General features: G+C 41.0%; 1 protein-coding gene across 2 annotated transcripts in view; it reads left to right on the top strand.

The window, feature by feature from the left end:
* The window catches only part of cdan1 (codanin 1), a 130,406-nt gene that overhangs the window by 89,423 nt on the left and 19,374 nt on the right, over positions 1–21,609 (top strand). For both annotated transcript variants that reach the window (XM_043698388.2, XM_043698387.2), the window contains exons 17-23: positions 5,338–5,392; positions 7,463–7,596; positions 8,067–8,170; positions 11,514–11,663; positions 11,923–11,986; positions 14,849–14,927; positions 20,598–20,752. In XM_043698388.2, the coding sequence (XP_043554323.2) occupies positions 5,338–5,392; positions 7,463–7,596; positions 8,067–8,170; positions 11,514–11,663; positions 11,923–11,986; positions 14,849–14,927; positions 20,598–20,752 (741 nt within the window). The remainder of the gene's footprint in view (positions 1–5,337; positions 5,393–7,462; positions 7,597–8,066; positions 8,171–11,513; positions 11,664–11,922; positions 11,987–14,848; positions 14,928–20,597; positions 20,753–21,609) is intronic.

Here is a 21,609-nt window from a genome sequence, read left to right as displayed (position 1 = left end):
GGAGGGGGAGTTGAAGTGTTCCGCCAAATGGCGGTGGGGTTGTTTAGTGCGTGTGTGCCAGACATGTGCCCTGAACTGCACCGCAAGTGGTGTCCTGTCTCCCCAATATAAAAGAGACCACATTGAGAGCAATGGACGCAGTAGATGGGGTGGGTTGGTTTGGGCGCGTGGACCTAACGAAGGAGATGTGGAGGGAATGATCTCAATGGAACGTACATAGGGGAGTTTCTCTCTGTGACTCCCTTGTTAGGCTCACAACCCCCTCCACACCCAGCACCTTTCCTTGCCAACACACGAGGTGTAAAACCTGTGCCCTCATCTCTGTCCAAGGCCCTAAAGGATAATTTCGAATCCAATGGAGATTTTCCTGCAAATCCACCCATCTCATCTACTGCATCTATTATTCTTGGTGTGTTCTCTTCTACATGAGGGAGACAGGAAGCCAACTAGCAAGGAGATTCGCTCACCAAACCATCCCACCGCCCTGTGACCAACCACTTCAACTCCCCCTCCCCCAGTGACATGCAAGTCCTGGCTCCCTCCACCGCCAAACCAAACTCACCTGCCAACTAGAGGAAGGACACCCTATCTTCCACCTTGGGACCCTCCAACCAACATCGACTTCACCAGTTTCCAAATCTCCCCTCCACCCACCTCATCCCACATCCAACCCTCCGACTGGACACTGCCCTCTTAATCTGTCCATCTTCCTTCCACCTGTTCACCCATCGACCTATCACAATTATCTCCCCTCTGCCTTCCCACTTGGCTTGCTCTCAGCCCCCTTTTCCCCTCCACATTCCTGAAGAAGGACTTCTGCCCAAAATGTTGATTCTCCTGCTTCCCAGATGCTGCCTGACCTGTGCTTTTCTAGCACCACACTTTCAACTCTGACTCTCCAGCATCTTCAGTCCTTACTTTCTCCTGGTTTGGTTTGGCTGTCTTTCTCCGTGTCATAAAATTATATGGGTATATCCAATGCATTTTGGAATCTTCAAGTATGCAAACAATAGATTGTAGACCTGACTCCATAACATTGCCATCATTCCATAAGCTGCACTCTAAAAGACAAATAGTTTCTCATTCTCCCCAGAAGTAAACAGATAATGAGATGTGTAATATTGAATCATTGCTGAATTGTCAATGTCCCAGAAGCATAGTCTATTTCAAGTTGCATATTATTTCACAATGCAGGTCCTGGTTAGACACTGTCAAGGACCATTCTTTGAGCCTTTCCTACCCAAGTTCAACCTTTTGCTGGTCGTGTCTTCCATTCCTCACCTGCCCAGTGCAATTAAGATGGAGGAACTCCAGGAAATATTGACAATGCCATATGAATAAGTAGCATAGTGGACTCATTATTCAGAGGCCTCAGCTAGTAAGTTGAAGATGAGGGTTTAAGTCACAGCAGAGCAAGGGCTGTTCAGCCCATGTCCCTGCATTTCACTTTGTGCTATTTTCCTGTTTTCTGTCTCTAATCCTGCACATTATTCATTTTTAGATGATAACCTAGTTCTCCTTTTGATTGTCTCAATTGAAGTTGCCTCCACGACGTTTTCAGCAGTCCATTCTTGACACAAACTACTCACTGTGATGTTCTTTCTTCTTGCTTTTGCTTCTTTTGCCAATTATTTTAAAGCTGCGTCCTCTCTTACTCAATCCTTTCAAGAGTGGAACGGTTTGTCTCTAACTATTCATGCAGACCCCTCTTGAATTTGAACAGCTCAGTTTTCAACTTTCGCTTCTCCAAAGAAAGCAGTCGCAACTTCTCCAATCTGCGTAACTGAAATTCTTCATCCCTAGATTTGTCCGTGTGAATCTTTGCACCCTCTCTGTTACTTTCATGTTCTTAAAGTGTGGTGTCCAGAATGCATTGTTCCAGCTGAGGTCAAACCAGTGCCTTATCAAGTTCAACAAAGCATTCTTGTTCTTATGCTCTACACCCATATTAATGAAGTCTAGGTACTATATATTTTATTGATTGCTTGATCAACCTGTCCTGCCACCTTCAGTGATTTATGCATGTGTACTCCCAGGTTCATCTGCTCTTGCATTCACTTTAGATTTATTTTCTTTATTTTGTATTGTGTCTTTGTGTTCTTCTCGTCTAATAAATTGCTTGACACTTCTCTGCCTTAAATTTCATCTGCCATCTGTCAGTCAATTCCACCAATCTGTCTGTTCTTTGGAAGTTCTGCATTTTCCTCCTCCTAGTTGGCAGTGCTTCCAACTTGTGTTAACTGTCAATTTTGAGATTATGCCCTGTACACTAAAGCTGACATTACTAATAATTATCGGGAAAGGTAAGAGTCTCATAACTGACCCCTGGTAAATTCCACTGTCTATTCTCTCCTGCTTGAAAAACATAAGTCATCCAGTACTGTCCCTATCTGTCACATAGCAAAATTTGTATTCATGTTGTTGCTATCCCTTTTATTCTTTGACCTATAACTCTGCCAATAGTTTGCTGTGTAACAGATATATCAGATACCCTTCTGGAAGTTCATGTTTACCACAACAACCATATTACCCTCGTCAACCCTCTATGTTACCTCTTCAGGATATTCCAACAAGTTAGTTCAACACTATTTTCCCTTAATCCATGCTTTGTTGGATTCTTTAATTATTATGCAGATGTTCTTGTGACTATTAATTATTGCTTCTAGAATTTCCCACATCACTGAAGTTAATCTTTGCCTATCTTTACATGCTTCTTCAAAAAAAATATGATGTTTGCAATTCTCCACTCCTCTGGTATCACCTCTAATGCTAAGACTGGAAAATTATGGCCAGTGCCTCCCAAATGTCCACACCCACTTGCCTCAGTATCACCTGATGCATCTCTTCCAGTCCTGCCCTTTTTTGACTCAACTATCTGGTTATAGCCAAATCAGCATAATTTCACACTGTATTCTACCTGTAACTCTTCAATATTATTTGATTATTGTGCACGTTCACAGGCATGCATAGAAATCCTGATTTTAAACTTTATTACTTTCTTCCTTGCTCTGATCTTGCCTATTAATTTGCCTTATTTTGTTGTGATTTGTCTCCCTTTCTACCAAGTTTGTTCAAACCCCTACAATAGCACTAGCGAGCAACCCTCTGGAATACTATCCTAGCTCTATTCAGATGCAAACTGTCCAGCCTATACAGGTTCCAACTTCCTGAGAACTGGTTCCAGAATTCTAATGTTTTCCTTCCTGAACCATCTTTCCAGCCATTTTCTTCATCTGCTTACTTGTATCCACTTGTCTGTGCCATTTGTAGTAATCTGAAGATTAGTACTCTTGAGGTCCTATTTGCTAGTTTTCTATCTAGCAGAACCATAACCTCCTTTCTGCCTATATCAGTCATGTCAATGTGGACCACCATTCCTGGCTGGTTGCCCTCCCCTGTCAGACTGTTCTACAGCTACTCAAAGACATCCTTGGCCCTGCATCAAACAGAAGACACATGTCTGCAGCAACACCTATCTAACCCCTAACTGTTGATCACCTTTCATTGTTGCGCTTCCAGTTTTCCTTGTACACCTCACTGCACAGCTGAGCTGCCCATGGTGCCATAAGCTTGACTCTGGCTGTATTTGTCAGATGAGACATCACTTTGATCATTATTCAGAACTGAGTACTGTTTGGAGGTCTGGATGTTTTCATGGAGGTCTTGCATTACCCAGACTGCAAGATAGCATTAATGACCATTAGTAAGTCATGGGGAATTGAGGAGTATTCTCTAAGTGGTTGAAGCAATACCAAAATACAAAGAAAGATGGCTAATGTTGCTGGAGATTAGTGCCCTAGGTTTAACCATCAATAAAACTCCATCCGTCATAAAGTCATAAATTTAGAAATGGAGATGCTCGATGATTGCACAGCTGTCAGTTCCATTCACAATTCAGCTCATATTGCAGGGATCAGACTGGTTCAGTGGACACCATTCAAGCTTGGCTAGTAACATTTGTGTTACACAAGGACAAAACAATGCCAATTTCTATCACAACTGAAAGTATTGGTGATCCTCCATCGACATTCAACAGCATTACCATAACCAAATCCCCCATCATCAACATCCTAAAGGTCAGCATTGAACAGAAACACAACTAAACTGAGCACAAAGTCTTTTCCCTGGGGTGGGGAAGTCCAGAACTAGAGGGCATAGGTTTAGGGTGAGAGGGGATAGGTATAAAAGAGACCTAAAGGGCAACTTCTTCATGCAAAGGGTGATTACGTGCATAGAATGAGCTGCCAGACGAAGTGGTGGAGGTTAGTACAATTGCAATATTTAAAAGGCATCTGGATGGGTATATGAATAGGAAGGGTTTGGAGGGATATGGGCTGGGTGCTGGCAGGTGGGACTAGGTTGGGTTGGGATAGCTGGTTGGCTTGGAGGAGTTGGACAGAAGGGTCTATTTCCATGCTGTACAACTCTATGACTCAATGACACAAATATCATTGTTGCAAAGATAGACTAGAAGTTCTGAATTCTGTGGTGAGTAATTTGCTCTACTCCCCAAAATCCTATTCACCTCACAAGCCACTAGTCAGAAGATGCATGGCTTCCAACAACACTCAAACAATAAGATTGGCAACCTCCAGAATTTGATTGATAAAAGATTCATAACATGAACAATTCACTCCCGTCATCTCTGCTATCAAAAGCATGTACGGTAGCAACTTATGAAGACGACTTTGACAGTACCTAAAGCTGAGTTGTCTACCACCAAGAAGAACAGAGTGCAGATGGAAACTCCTCCATCTGCAAGTGACACCACCATGCCAAATAGAGTCCTGAACTGGAGCTATATTGCTATATCTTCATTGTCTATGTGTCAAAATCTTAGAATTCCAGGGCCATTAATGCTGTAGGTGTACCTACACCCTGTAGGCCCACCCCAAGAAGATGGTTCATCATCATGGTCTAGGGGCCACTTAGGTTAGGCAACAAGCACTGGCTCTGCCAGCAAAACACCCCACAGCTTTTGAAAGATATGAAAAAAGGAAAATCAGATGATGCACTGTTACTGTTTAGTGTTGTTGAGCGAATGCTGACAGTGCAATGATCTCCCATCTCTCAGTTGTAATGTCAGACAATTTTTGGCATTTTATTGCAGCCTTTTTAATATATATATTAATTTGTTTATAATATTTAAAGAAAGAACTTATGAGTCTATTCTGTTTGTGGATTCTCAATGATTGGTGCTATAATAAGCCAAATGGACAACAAAAAGATCTATTTTCAAAACAATTTCACCCTGAGCTGCGTAATTTATAATAGAGGTCCATATCCAAGAAATGTATCAAGTTAGACTGAGCATGGTGTGTGCTTTTCCTTTTACAGGATTCCATCCCACTGGTTGACCAACAACTACTGTATCTTTGCTGTCCTTATCTGAGTGAGTATGTTCTCAACATTGGAAGATGGGTTAGAGGAGGTGGTGCTAAAGATAGAAAATTATATAGACATTTGCTTGATCTGTCTGCTACTGCACATCTGGAATTCATTTTGTGTTCTATTGTGAAGGCATTTCAAAAAGAGTGGTTACATTGAGGTGTACATGATTGTACCGGGTTTACATAAGGTAAACAAAGATTAGCCTATCCAGATGGATAGTACAAGTAGGAAGGGACATGCATTTAAGGTTGGGGGAAGAGATACAGGGGATTATGAGGGAGAGCTATTTAACATGGTAAGTTGTAATTATTTGGAATTCATTGCTTATGAGAGTGATAAATTGATATAATTAATGATTTCAAAAGGAGCTTGCATAGGAATTTGAGTGAAATACACTTTGCATGTTTATGGGAATGAAACAGGACAAAGGACAAACTGACTGGTTTGTTTTAGAGGGCTGCATGACCATCACCTGTGCTGTAAATGATTGTGACTGTAATCAACTTAATAATTACTAGGTCCAAGAGACATTCTGAAAAAGTAAACTGTTGCATCTGTATTGTGAAGTAAGAGGATAGAGTGTGACTGAAAACTGTAAAGTTGTTTTTAACAGTTAAACTAAGGTTCAGGGTTAGCATGACCCAATAAATGTTGAAAAAGAAGTCATTTGTGACTACAAAACCAAAATGCTGTAGATGCAAAATCTAAAATATAAACAAATGTCAAAAATATTCAGGCAACATCAATGAAAAGATAAATAGTTAATGTATTGGTGTTTTCTGCTTTTAAGTCACATTTAATTGACTTACAATGTTTTTCAAAGATGACATTAGCATTGAGAACAAGGAAACAGAGGCCATAGATTATTTAAAAGTGATATTTTAAGGCACCCCTCTTATTTTATTAGTGTATCACAAGTCACTTTACCATTAGGGCTTCCGAGATGGTGTGGTATATGACAACTCAGTGGGCGGCCCGGTGGCACAGTGGTTAGCACTGCTGCCTCACAGTGCCAGAGACCCGGGTTCAATTCCCGCCTCAGGCGACTCTCTGTGTGGAGTTTGCACATCCTCCCCGTGTCTGCGTGGGTTTCCTCTGGGTGCTCCAGTTTCCTCCCACAATCCAAAAAATGTGCAGGTTAGGTAAATTGGCCATGCTAAATTGCCCGTAGTGTTAGGTGAAGAGGTAAATGTAGGGGAATGGGTCTGGGTGGGTTGCGCTTCGGTGGGTTGGTGTGGACTTGTTGGGACGAAGGGCCTGTTTCCACACTAAGTAATCTAAACTCAAGTTGACGCACATTGTCTAGATCTAAGATCCAAGGAAACATTGGTTTTGTTTTCCTTTCTCTGGGAAACTAAGCTCATACTTTTTAGTATGGCATTGATGTACTAAATTAGTTTTGGTTTCAATCTTATTTTACAAATGAATATTCACTTTTCACTTTTGGAACAGAATCCCGTTAGCCACTTCCATTTGATTAGGTTTTGGTAGATCTGCATCTGAACTCTGTCTTCCTATTTTGACTTCATATCCCTCCCCAGTAATTAAAACAAAAATGTTGCTCTACTTCGTCCATTAACTGTGACTCTTGTTAGAAACTACACTTTCAGTAAGGCAGCTCCACAGTCTGTTGCTTAGTTGATGGCCTGTTATAGCTTTCTCACTTGAATCTTTTCCTGCCACAGTGTTTAATTTCTCTTAAGTGTATCTCCGTGGAAGCATAATGTGATCAGAAACCATGCAAACTGCAAGCTCTCACATGTATTTGCTGTTCTAACATTCCATTCATTAGTTTATCTAATTTATTTACCACAAACCTGCTAACCATCCATTTTTAACAAAATACATTCACTAATGCATATGGAGGGGCGAGTCTTGCGCCCTTAATGGGCCTATTCTGGTTATCTTCCTATTAAAGTTACATTAGAGTCATAGAGATATAAAAGCCTGGAAACAGACAGTTTGTTCCAACTTGTTCATGCTGACCAAAATGTGTGATAGTTAACCACTAACAAGTTGTGCCAATTCATGTAAGCCATGCTCAGATGTTTCATTAGGTCTTGTGTTGCAGGTGAGCTGCGCAAGCTGTTGGCTTCCTACGTTGCTGGTAGTGGGGTTAAAAATGGAGGGTACATGAGAAAGATCACACCAACTGCAGCAGAACCTTCAGTACCGACTTTGGTACAATCACAGCAGAAACTCCAGGTAATGTTGAACGCAGGAATCCTCTGCCAAGGGCCTACTACAAGACAGTGTCTCAATTGTTTTATGTTGACATTCTGCATTAAATGTCTGCTATATTTTGGTGTCTGTTCAAATAGGTTTGCCTTATTTCCTTTGTTTCAGTACCTCAGATTGTCAACCATTTTCTTCCAGTAAAGACAAGTATCTGTTCTCGTACATAGTAGATGTGTTGTCTCCAGTGTTTTCACGTAACCCTAGATAAACATGCACAATCATTCACATTTCAATAAGTGCTATTGGATGACGGGCTCAGTGGTTCCTTGCATGTTCTTGGGTCTACCAAGTTTCCCAGCATCTGTGGAAATGCTGCTCTCTCATGGTACAGATTGCTTTTTGCAGCATGACCATAAATCAAAGCAGAAGCAATACCTCCTGCTGGAGGAGATCACTTACACCAAGTGCTTAATGTTATGTTTCTGATTGCTGGTTAGGTGAAATTGGAAGAGGCCTTCTTTCACAATCAACCACCATCTCTTCGCAAAACAGTTGAGTTTGTGGCTGAAAGAGTTGGATCAAACTGTGTAAAGCACATCAAGTAAGCAATAATACTACTTAATATGACAGAAAAAGTTTAAAAATGCCATATTTCAGATACCTTTTGCAGGAAATAATGCATATCTTTACAATGCTATATTATCAATATATATTTAAAACTCTGTCGAGTGCAGAAGCGCTGACACTTGAAACCATCCATTTTTAACAAAATACATTCACTAATGCATATGGAGGGGCGAGTCTTGCACCCTTAATGGGCCTATTCTGGTTATCTTCCTATTAAAGTTACATTAGAGTCATAGAGATATAAAAGCCTGGAAACAGACAGTTTGTTCCAACTTGTTCATGCTGACCAGATACCCTAAATAAATCTAGTTCCATTTGCCAGCATTTGATCCATATCCCTTTAAACTTTTCCTATTTATATACCCTCCCAGATGTTTTTTAAATGTTGTAATTGTACCAGCCTCCGCCACTTCCTCTGGCAGCACCTTCTGTACAAACACCACCCTCTCGATGAAAAGGTGACCCCTTGGGTCCCTTTTCCCTCTCACCCTAAACCTATACCCTCTAGTTTTGGACTCCCCCACCCTGGAGAGAAGTCCTTGTCTACTTACCCTCTCCATGCCCCTCATGATTTTATAAACCTCTATGAAGTCACCCCTCGGTCTCTGACACTCCCAGGAAAATAGCCCCTGCCTATTCAGCCTCTCAATATAGCTCAGATCCTGTAACCCTGGCAGTATCTTTGTAAATCTTTTCTGAAGCCTTTTAAGTTTCACAACATTCAGTAGAGACCAGAATTGTACACCGTATTCCAAAAGTGGTCGAATCAATGTCCTGTGCAGCTATAACAAGACCTCCCAACCCCCACTCAATGCACTGACCAATAACAGCAAGCCTTCTTCACTATCCTATCTACCTGGCACTCACTTTCAAGGAACTGTGAACCTGCACTCCAAGATCTCTTTGTTCAGCAACACTCTCCATAACCTTAGCATTAAGTATATAAGTCATACTCTGATTTGCCTTTCCAAAATGTAGCACTTGGCTTTATCGAAATCCAGCTCACATCTGCCACTACTTGGCCTGTTGGCCCATCTGATCAAGATCCCATTCTATTCTATTCAGAGATGATCTTTGTTGTCCACTACACTTCCAATTTTAGTGTCATCTACGAACTTACTAACCATACCTCCTATGTTCACATCCAAATCATTTATATAAGTGACAAAAATCATTGGACCAAGCACTGATCCTTGTGGCACACCGCTAGTCACAGACTTACTAGAAGGAATACACAGGTACTATAAGAGGCCTGTGATATATCCTACTGTCTTTTCCAATATAAAGATTGAAACAGCCTCCACAATGATACACACTAGAAGTCCCCACCGATCCACCACTGCTGGGTAAAGAACAAAACACCTGCCCCAAACCTCCATATGTTTGCAGCTAGGTATTGCTGAATGATTTCAGAATCATGGTGAAACTGACTACATTTGATGTAAAGGCAGCATTTTACTGATTGAGACATCAAGGACACTTTAGTAAGATTGAAGTAATTGAGAATCTGGGAAAGTTGTCCTCTGGTTGCTATCGTATCCAGCAGAAGGGAAGATGGTTATGACTTTTGGAAGTCAGTCATGTCAATCCCAGGATATCACTGCAGGAGTTGCTCATGCACATAATTTATAATCAACCTGTGTCAGGGATGTTATTACACACCTCTGGAACAGGGAGACTTGAACCTAGCCCTGCTGGCTCAGAGTTAGGGATACTACCAATGTGCCACAAGAACCCAAGTTACACAAGGTAATATTCCAAGCCCAAGCATCTTCAGCTATTCATCCATGATCTACCTGCAGAAATCAGAAGTAGGGATTTTATTTCACAATTTCAGTTACATTAAATGTAGACAGTACAGCACAGTACAGGCCCTTCAGCCGTTGATGTTATGCCGATCTTTTATCCTACTCTTAAGATCAAGCTAACCGACATACCCTTCATTTTACTATCACTCATGCCTATCCAGGAGTCGTTTAAATATCCCTAAAGTATCTGACTCAACCACCACTGCTGGCAGTGCATTCCACTCACCCACCACTCTGTGTAAAGAACTAACCTGAGACATCTCCCCTAAACCTTACTCCAAACGCCTTAAAATTATGCTCCCTCATGATAGCCATTTCTCGCAAAAAGTCTCTGCCTATCCACACTATCTATGCCTGTCATCATCTTGTACACCTCTATTACGTCACCTCTCACCCTTCTTCCCTCCAATGAGAAAAGCCTGAGTGCTCTAACCTTTCTTCATAAGACATGCTCTCCAGTCCAGACAGATCCTGGTAAATCTCCTTTGCACCCTCTCTAAAGCTTCCACGTCCTTCCTATAATAAGGCGACCAGAACTGAACGCAATATTCCAAATGTGGTCTAACCAGGACTTTAAAGCGATGCAGCATAACCTTGCGTAAGCTTAAAATCAAACCCCCCGTTAATGAAAGCCAACACACCATACGCCGCCTTAACAACCCTAAGTGGCAACTTTGAGGGATCTATGGACATGGACCCCAACATCACTCGGTTCCTCCACACTGCCAAGAATCCCGCCTTTAACCCTGTATTCTGTGTTTTGTCACATCCTGAAAGTTTTCAAAAGGCTGGTGAGACATGACCTGACTATCTCTAGTCAAACTATGTTTTTCCAAATAATCGTAAATCCTGTCTCTCAGAATCCTCTCCAATAGTTTGTTCACCATCAATGTAAGACTGACTGATGTAAGTTTTATTCACACCTCCTCAGTTAATGAAGCAGTTTGTGCTTGCTTGCAGCAAGGCCTGAACAGCGATCAGGTTTGGGTGACAAGTAACATTCAGATAATGACAACCATTTCATATTCAGTAGCATAACCAAGGTTGAGTCTTTCAGGAAGTCACTGTTAACTAGAAGCTCAATCAGACCAAACATACAAAATGCTGTGGCTACTGGAGGATGTCAGAGGCCACATGTTTTGCCTTGTGACTTGTCTTCTGCTTTTCAATTAAACTAAATTCTTTGATTTCTTTTAAAATATTGACTTTGTAACGCATGTTCCTGCATCCTTCTCATCCATCAAATTTGGACATTTGTTTTCCAAGGTGTATGTGGCTGCCTTATTCTTCCAACCAAAGTGTACAACGTTTACAGTTCTGAAAACTTTAATCTTATCTTGTATATTGTCACCATTCTCCTCTGTATGAATTTGATCATGTGTTCAAGATGGGACTTAGGGCAGGTGACTTTTTAATAAAACAAATAGGTTTAAATTTTATATTCAAGGTGACCTCCTTTAAAGCATTTAACAATGAGAGTAAGCTCAATTATTGCCTATTCTTTCCTAGGGCGAGTTTGGTGTCTGAGCTAGTCAAGCATGGGACAACAAAGCTGCAAAATGCAATGAAGGATGAGAAAACCAATCTACCTGAGCTACTTGAAAGTGTGATATGTGAACTCTGTGACGAAGGCAAGCAGGCTATTATCAAAGGCAGAGAGTAAGCACCTACAATCAGAGTGATAGTGTGTGTATTGTATAGGTTCAGTGATCATTTCCCGTTTTGAACAAAAACCTGCATAATGGTGTAAGAAAAGACAAGGGGGATGCATTCTTCACCTGAAGGTCCTGCCTGAAGGCTCAAGCCCTCCAATGGCTTGACATAGGGATTTCATCTGATGCTCTGATCTGATATTTGGATCCAAATTTAGAATTATTAAAGTATTTCTGAAGTATTTTTTTTTTCTTCAACTTTACAGATTCTGTACCAGAAAAGGACCAGAAGCAATTAGGGTTCTACTTCCAGGAGAGACATCTGCCTCGGTTTGTTAACTTTTCAAATTATTCTGTATCCTGAGGGTTGGTAGGTAGAGAACACTTTCTGTTTCTGGTCCCAGCCCAAGCAGGTTCTGGCAATCTCATTAACTTATACCTGAATCATTTTGGTGCAGCTTTAAACTCACCCAAAACAGAGAAAATTAGTCACCAGAGATCTCCGGGGCCTGAACCATGGGAATTCTTAATGTCCATGAGCACAAGGTAAATTTCTAACATAAATGCTAAATACAGACTGCCAGGGAATGCAGTGAAGCTGAATTTACCAGCAATGCCAAAGAATTAGGTACCTGGTCAAACATTTTATTGAGAGTTAATGAGGCACTGTGCTATATGAAGATATAGATCAAGACACCTGAGAGTACCCTGATGAATAGCAGTGGACATTAAGCTTGTGTATGTTCCAGTATCTTATTGCATTGTACTTGGCTTTCCACCGTTATTCATAATTCATATTGTTTTTGCTTCCTGCTTGTTGAGAGCTGGATTATGAGCTAAATATTGATAAATCATGGCTACTCAATCAGGATTATAACAGATACTGTGCCCCTTGTCCTGTGTTCCCCTTTCTCTCTCCCTGGAAATTTGCTAATTCTGACCCAAACTGTATCCTCTGATCTTCAAATATCACTCCCATTCTTTAGCCAAAAGCACTACTTGCTTCCTCTTATGTCACCTGGTTCAACTCACCATAGACTCATACAGTACAGAAGGAAGCCATTTGGCCCATTGTGCCATACTGGCTTTTTGAGGCAGCTACCCAATTAGTTCCCGTCTCCTGCTCTTTCTCCACAATCTTCAAAAGATTTTCTTAGCAAATAATTCTCCAGTTCCCTGGTTCCACCAGCCTTTTAGACAGTGCATTCCAGATTGCAAACTGTTGTGTAACAATAACTTTCATTCCTTTTACCAATTTTTATAAATCTAGGTTCTCTGTTTAGACTCTTCTGCCATTGGGAACAGTTGTGACTGGCATTGCTTTTGTTGAGGTGGAAGGTTTCAGGAATGGTTGTGTTGGCCTGCACTTGATCCCACTATAGATGCCTGATCATGATATATTTCTGCTCCACAGTGGGAGCATCAAATGTGAGACTGCTACTTTGTTACTGGGGAGAATTACTGAAATGAACTTGGAAGTGGTCTCAGTTTTAACTACCAGTCTTCTGAAGCAAGTGGAAAAGGTTTTGAGGCGGGAATCCCCAGCAAGCTCAGTGCATTTAAGAGCATCCTAGAGTCATGATCTTAAATTCCCCCATTAGCTGGTGATTTTTTTTTCATTTTATATTGTTTGTTTATGGTTTTATTTAGTAGCCAGATTCATTTGTTGAAAATAGAATAAAACATTTTGATAACAACTGCAAAATATCCTACTTAGGAATACCCTCTCTACTTTGACTCGGTCTTTTCTTCCGTGGTCCAGTCCCTGCCCATGTACTTCCCCGATTCCTCTGATACTTTATGCCAATTTTGGAATTTCCAAAATGCAGACTGTAGCTACCTCCTGTTTACCATGGAAGGCAATCCCTCTACATGCTCATTCCCCTCATTTCTGGAACAAAGGCCTGAGCCGTCCCAACACCATCCTCCTCCACCTGACTGAGCTCATCCTTACCCTAAACAACTTCTCTTTTAATTCTTCTATTTTCTTCAGGTCAGAACCCCTTGACAGGGCCCTCAACCAGGTCCAACTCATCTCCTGCGCTTTGGCCCTCACTCCCTCTCTTCCCTCCGGCAGCAGTGATAGGATTTCCTTTGTCCTTGCCTACCATCCAACCTGCATCCACATTCAGAAGATCATTAACTGCTATTTCTGCCACCTCCAGGCACATATTCCCCTCCCATCCCTTACCTGCCTTTCACAGGGGTCATTTTCTCTGGGACACCCTGGTCCACTCTTCCTTCACTCCCAACACCCTCCCACAGTACCTTACCATGCAATCGCCAAAGGTGTAACACCTGCCCATTTACCTCTTCCCTCCTCAGTTTCCAAGGGCCCAAACATACCTTCCAGGTGAAGCAGCACTTTACCTGCACTTCACACAATCTTAGTGTACTGCTCACAATGCAGTCTCCTCTACATTGGGGAAACCAAGTGTAGACTGGGTGACCACTTCACGGAATGCCTACGTTCTGCCCGCAGTTGCTTGCCACTTCAACACACCAGCCTGCTCCCTAGCCAATGTCTCTGTCTCAGGCTTGCTGCAGCGAAGCTTAATTTGGAAGACAACACCTCGTTTACTACTTGGGGACCCTGCAGCCTTCTGGACTCACTATCAAGTTCAATTACTTTAGCACTTGTTATTGCATAGTCTGCTACTACACACAACCCATTGTTGGACACTAACAGTCTCCGCTAACAGCTATTCACCCTTGAGTTATTCTGGAACTCTTCAGGATCATGACCGAGGCCTTGATCTCCTTCCAGAATTTGTTATGATGGGGCCTGCTGCTGTCTTAGCAGTGATTTATAAACATTTAGGACTACAGTGTCTTTGTGGAATTTTTCAATTTCCACTGTGTGTGAATGCCAACTCATCAAAACATTCTGCAAGTCCTTCTGCTTTGGAAAGTGTGTGAGATCTTAGTGCAACTTCCTGGATGAGACAGTTATAGTTGAAAATGTGCTTGTAGTTTTGATGTCTGTTAGATACTGTTTATCTGTGTGCCTTTGCCCTCTTCTCATTGTGATTAATTCACCATCACTAGTACTGTGCCCTCTACTCAGCTGTCCTCCCTCTTCTCGTCTTAGTGTTGCTATCCCCGCCTCCCTCTATAAAGCATTTGAATTGCGTTTCTGCTATTTGAATCACTGGTGATGTTTAAAAGTAATGAAGTCTTATTTTTAAATAGGTGCTGAGCACAGCCGAAGGTATTACAAGCCGCCTTGCTACTGAGAAAGCGTGTACATGGCTTTATGCCAACATCGCAGGTACAGAGTGCCATAAACATGGAACATTATTTTTTTGTGAAAGAACACGAGACATCCCTAGCATCTATGCCATGAAATGTTGCGGTCTCCTCTGTGGCCTTGGTCATGTTGAGTTCAAGAAACCACTGCAAGAAATGGTTCTTCAGTGATTGAAAATCATATTTATAAATTCTTGCAGGATAGGTGGGAAATCCGGTAGCTTGGCGTTGTAGGTTTGGTGATTATCATCTCTTCTAGCACACCAGCCTTTCAAAGATGAAGCTCATAGCAAAAGTTATAAAAGTCAAAGTTACAATTTATGCTTTAAGCACTACAAGCAAAGGGAAAATTAAAAGGTTTAAAATAAGTGCATAGAAGTTCTCGTGCCAGATGATTAGAAGATGGCAAATATTATTCCCTTGTTCAAGAAAGAGAACAGGGATAATCCTGGGATTTATGGATTACTTGAAAAGCGTAGTTTGGTTAGAGATAAGTCATGCCTCACAAGCCTTCTTGAATGCTTTGAAGATGTGACAAAGTACTTTGAAGGTAGAGCCATGGATGTGGTGTATATGGATTTTAGTAAGACCTTTGAGAAGGTTCCCCATGGTAGGCTCATTCAGAAAGTAAGGAAGCATGGGATACAGGGAAATGTAGCTGTCTGGATACAGAATTAGCTAGCACATATAAGACAGAGGGTGGTAGTTGATGGAAACTATTCAGTCTGGAGCTTGGTGACCAGTGGTGTTCTGCAGGTGTCAGTTCTGGGACCTCTGTTCATCGTGATTTTTATAAATGAGTTGGATGAGGAAGTGAGTCATGAAGTTTGCTGGTGTGATGGATAGTGTGGAGGGCTGTTGTAGATTGCAACAGGACATTGACAGGATGCAGAGCTGGGCTGAGAAGTGGCAGATGGAGTTCAACCTGGAAAAGTATGAAGTGATTCATTTTGCAAGGTTAAATTTGAATGCAGATTGCAGGGTTAAAGGCAGGATTCTTGGCAATGTAGAGGAACAGAGGGATCTTGGGGGCCATGTCCATAGATCCCTCAAAGCTGCCACCCAAGTCGATAGGGTTGTTCAGAAGGCCTATGGTGTGTTGGCTTTCATTAGCAGGGTGTTTGAGTTTAAGAGCTGCGAGGTTTTGCTGAAACTCTATAAAACCCAGGTTAGACCATTTCTGGAGCAGTGTGTCCAGTTCTCGTCGCTTCATTATAGAAAAGATGTAGAAGTTTTTGAGAGGGTGCAGATGAGATTTACCAAGATGCTGCCTGGACTGGAGGAATGTCTTATGAACAAAGGTTGAGGGAGCTAGGGCTTTTCCTCATTGGAGCGAAGAAGGATGACAGTTGACTTGATAGAGGTGTACAAGATGATGAGAGGCAGAGATAGAATGAATAGTCAGACTTTTCCTAGGGCAGAAATGGCTATCATGAAGGGGGCATATTTTTAAGATGATTGGAGAATGGTTTGGGGAGATGTCAGAGGTCGGTTCTTTACACCGAGAGCAGAGGGTGCATGGAAAGTACTGCCAGCGGTGGTAATAGAGTCTGATACATAAGGGACATTTGAGCGACTCTTGGATCAGCACATGGACCATAGATGAAGGGTATGTAGCTTAGTTTGATCTTGGAGTAGGATTAAAGGTCAGGCACAACATTGAGGGCTGAAAGGTACTGTACTGTTCTATGTTCGAGAACAATATTGGAGTTGAGTGCAAATATATGTTCTTTGTACAAAACTATAACATACCAGGAAGAAATTGAATTGTGGGCATAGATTCAACTTTGACGATGTGAAATGGCATTCATGACTGAGACATGGTTGCTGAATGGTCAGGTTGTGATGTTGGAGGGGAAAAGGTGGTCTTAGTATTGAGTGTGAAATCGCAGTAAGGAGAGATGATGTAATGAGATGTTTTAGTAGGCAAAATAGACTTTTAGTAAAATGGAAAGGATATTAAGACCTCATTGGAAGTTATGTATACGCTCCATGGTAGTAGCTGCAAAAATAATTTGTAAAAATGGAGATTAGAAAAACATGTAACAAAAGTGAAGTAGTTTAATGGGAATTTTAACATTTATATAGATTGGGATAAACATATAAGCTTATGTCAGGAAAGTAGCAAATCTCTTGAATGTGATATGATTTTCTATAACGGTATACCCTAGAACCAGCAGAAGGCATATCATTTGGTTTACTTAACAGCAATGTTCATCAAGCAGTGATCTTAATATGAACAAGATTCAAGGTGTGTTTAAAATAGAGAAACAAACAGTAAGATTCTAGGATTTAATGAGCTGAGATTGAGACTGTCCACAGTAAACGGGACAAGTCTGTCTGTTGGTAACAGGATACAAGATCAATGGAAAGTATACACTCTGCCTGGCAAAAGAAACCCACCATGAATGACTAACCAGGTAAAACTTATAAATCGAGCTAATATCCTGACATTGGGAGAGACACAACAAAGTCAGAAAAATGACAAAGCAAGTGGTAATAACTACAAAAAAGGAATGGGAAAAGAAACCTGTAAGTAATATCAAAATCAACATGCATATCTTTCACAATTCAGAGAAACAATCAGGACATTCGAGGGCCCATTAGAATCTGATAAATGATATAAATAAAAATAAAGAAAGGACGGACATGTTGAATATTTATTTTAGCTGGTCTTGAAGAGGTTAGGGATAGAGAAGGATGAGGCTACAAAGCATTTGAAAACAAAATGAGAATTTTAAAATCCATACATTTCTTAATCAGGAACCAATAATAGTCACTGAGCATAGGAGATTAGAATTTAGGAGTCTGAAGAGTAGTGCATTAAAATAGTCAGGTTAGGAGGTAACAGGCAAGATGAGAGCTTTAGTAGCAGATGAGCTGAAATGGGATGAGGTTAAGTTATAACAACATGCAGGTGGAAACAGGCAATCTTCATGAGGTCATGGACATGGTCAGGATGACGTCAAGGTTGCAAACGATATAGTTCAACTTAAGTCTGTCACCTGGATGTGGAATGAATTCAGTGGCTAGAGAAAAAGCAAAATAACAGTAATGGAGAAAATGATGGGACTGAAGAGTGGCTGGATCAGATTGTTTCCATCTCTGAGTTTTAAAGCAAGTAGGTAAGAACAAACGCGAAAGGATTCAGAGAAGGTTTGCAAGGATGTTGCTAGGAATGGAGGGTTTGTTTTATAGGGAGAGGCTGAATAGGCTGGGGCTGTTTCCCTGGAGTGTCAGAGGCTGAGGGGTGACCTTATAGAGGTTTATAAAATCATGAGGGGCATTGATGGGATAAATAGACAAGATTTGTTCCCTCTGGTGAGGGAGTCCAGAATTGGAGGGAATAGATTTAGAGTGAGAGGTGAAAGAGATAAAAGGGACCTAAGGGACAACTTTTTCATGCAGAGGTTGGTGTGTGTATAGAATGAGCTGCCGGAGGAAGTGGTGGAGGCTGGTATAATTGCAGCATTTAAGAGGTATCTGAATGGGTATATGAACAGGAAGAGTTTAGAGAGACATGGCCCAAGTGCTGGCAAAAGAAATTAGATTAGGTTAGGATATCTGATTGGCATGGACGAGTTGCACCAAAGGGTCTGTTTCTGTGGTGTACATCTCTTTGACTCTATTGTTGGTGTCCTAAATATAATCTTCCAGAGTTCTTGTGATATTGGTATTGTTTCTTTAGACTGAATCTCACGATAGGCAAGCAAAAGAAAAATTGACCACTTAGTCTAACATTTTTGTTGGGAGCTTATGCAGGTCTGTTGTGAGGATCACGTGACTAAACACAGTGAAACATGTTATTTGTTCAGAGCCTGTGTAGATTTTTAAAGGGTAAGTCATGCCTGACAAACTGATTGAATATACAGTGAAGAGGTGACTCAGGTCTATGAATTATTATTTATATGGGTTTTCAGTCAACATTTAATCAAGTTCCTTGTAAGAAACTGTTATTTAAAGTTGAACCTCATGGAACTTAAGCCAAATGGTTGACCTGAGAAGCAGGAACCAGAAAATAATAAGACTGTAATTGACAGCACGTGATTATCCATATCTCTCGGATCCATGTTGACATTTCAACAGCTCACCGTATGTATTAACTACTTAGATGATGGGGTTGCAAGTTGTATATCCAAATTTGCTAATGGTATTAAGATGAGGAAAATTGTAAGGATGAAAGCATTAGCTTACTGAGCAAAATTGGCACATGAACTCCAGAGCTGAAAAAGTGTTGCTGGAAAAGCGCAACAGGTCAGGCAGCATCCAAGGAGCAGGAGAATCGACGTTTTGGGCATGAGCCCTTCTTCAGGAAGGGCTCATGCCCGAAACGTTGATTCTTCTGCTCCTTGGATGCTGCCTGACCTGCGCTTTTCCAGCAACACTTTTTCAGCTCTAATCTCCAGCATCTGCAGTCCTCACTTTCTCATGAACTCCAGTCAAGACAGTTGAGGTCGTCAATACTGGACTTAAAAAGCATGGAACAGGATCTTTCTAAATGGTGGAAAGCAAGAAATGGTGGAGGTCCATGTGTATAGGTCATTAAAATCTCATGGGTAGGTTTGGATGTCTGTATATAGTCATGGAGATGGCTTTCATATGGAATCAAATAAAAGACAAATAAAATCCTGGTTTGGCTATACAAACCTCTGCTTAAGCCAACCCACGGAGTACTAAGTATTGTCCTGGATACCATATCACGGGAAGGATACATTGGTCTTGGAGGGAGTGCAATGCAGGTTCAGCAGAATGATGACTGGACTCTAATTTCTGATGAGAAATCACACAAACTAAGGTTGTATTCCCTGGAATTCAAAAGGTAAGGGGTGATTTGGTGGAAGTTTTCGAGGTGGAAGGCAATGGGATAGATAGAAAAAAACTATTTATACTTGTTAGGGAGACTAGCTCAAGTGGCCGAAGTCTAAAAGTAAAAGCCAGACATTTCAGGAATAAAGTTGGGAAAAACTTGCATGCCAAGGGTAGTAGAGGTTTGAAACTTTACTGCAAATGGCAATTATTGCAAAGTGAATTGTTAATTCATCTCAGATTTGTTCATTTTAACCAATAATCACAAATTAAAAACTAATTTCGGGGAATGATGGCATAGTGAAACAAGGTCACAGATCAGCCATGGTGCAGCAGACTAATGAAGGTAAACGGACTCTTGATGCTGAGCAGTAATTTAGATTTCTCCCTCCCCTTGTTCTAGTGCAGGTGAAGAACTTGATGCTGAGATCAAATACCTCTTCTTGATGTGCCTGCTTACTTCTCACCAGAAAGTCAACAGTCTTAACCTTGCACCAGAAAACAACAGCTCATTGTGAATGGATGCAGAGAGACAGGCTTTCTTAGGTTGCAAATTAGGGTATCATCTACTTGTTACTAGAAGGCAATTACTCGTGAAATTAGGTTAAGTACCCTTGAATGGTATATTGTAAACTATTTTAAGGTCACTTTGCCAGTTCATATTTTAAATAGCTTTTGTCCAGCTGAGTGGGGAATGCAGATGTTTTTGAGTCAGTCACAGAGAATTTATCTCTGCTTTCCCTTAGTGTATTCTCTAATGATAGAAATAAATGGGTGTTCTATTGGTTCAGTGTGCCTGATCAAGAGGAACATGTATAAAATGTAATTTTGAGGTTGTGGTAGATTATGTTCCTAATCAGGTTTTATTTTTATGTTTTGCTATTAGCTTTAATTAGAAAAGAAATAAAGCTCAGCTTTGACAAACTGAGGAAGTCACAAGCAATGCAACCAATAAGTGAGGTTCCTGGAGCAAAAAGAAATTGCTCACCAGAATGTAAGCACACGGCCTCACCTCCCTCCCAGATAGCCAGTGAGTTTAAGGTATGTAACAGCCTGTTGACTATATGTGAGAGAAATGAAGAATTGGTTCAATAATTAATGCAGTTGGATAAAGTAATGTGGCAGCTTTTTTTAAAAAAAAGGCTTAATCTTGATCCATTTCTACAGGGTCTGATGAATTCAGTGTATAGTCTGGGAATGTTTTATTTCTGTAGTTTTTACATTACACACAAGCTGTTATGAGAGATTTTCATTTTTTTTTTTGCAAATTGGTTTTTGTAGCATATAATTTAGCAATTTACTGATGTCATTTGTTGGGATGCAAATTACCTGGAAGAAATTGTCGCCTGTTGCTCTGAGGAATACGATTGATTAACTCTTGCATTTTTAATTGATGTATCTTCAGTAGTCTTTAATCTTTTCACACTTAAGTTAACTTAACCCTTAAGCATTTATGGTGAAATATGTGTTGAAACTTTATTGCTGGAACAGCGCAGCAGGTCAGGCAGCATCCAGGGAACAGGAGATTCGACGTTTCGGGCACAGGCCCTTCTTCAGGAATGGCCTGAAGAAGGGCCTGTGCCCGAAACGTCGAATCTCCTGTTCCCTGGATGTTGCCTGACCTGCTGCGCTGTTCCAGCAATAAAGTTTCAACTTTGATCTCCAGCATCTGCAGACCTCACTTTCTTCTGGTGAAATATGTGGAAAAGGTTCATTGCTTAGGCTACTGAAAAACCAGTAGCATTGATGGAATTGTTCAACTTCCTGGATCAGATTTTTGATTTAGTTTGTACAAGGCACAGAGTGAGATGGTTAGTACGTTTAGAAAAGTGATTACATAGCAGGGTCAGACAGACAGATGGATTACCGTCAGGAAAGATATGAAAATAGTTCAAAAG

Source organism: Chiloscyllium plagiosum, unplaced genomic scaffold, assembly GCF_037043375.1.
Source record: "Chiloscyllium plagiosum isolate Xiang-an unplaced genomic scaffold, Cpla_swu_hap1 HiC_scaffold_8, whole genome shotgun sequence".
NCBI lineage: Eukaryota > Metazoa > Chordata > Chondrichthyes > Orectolobiformes > Hemiscylliidae > Chiloscyllium > Chiloscyllium plagiosum.
This window is presented reverse-complemented; position numbering and strand designations above follow the sequence as displayed.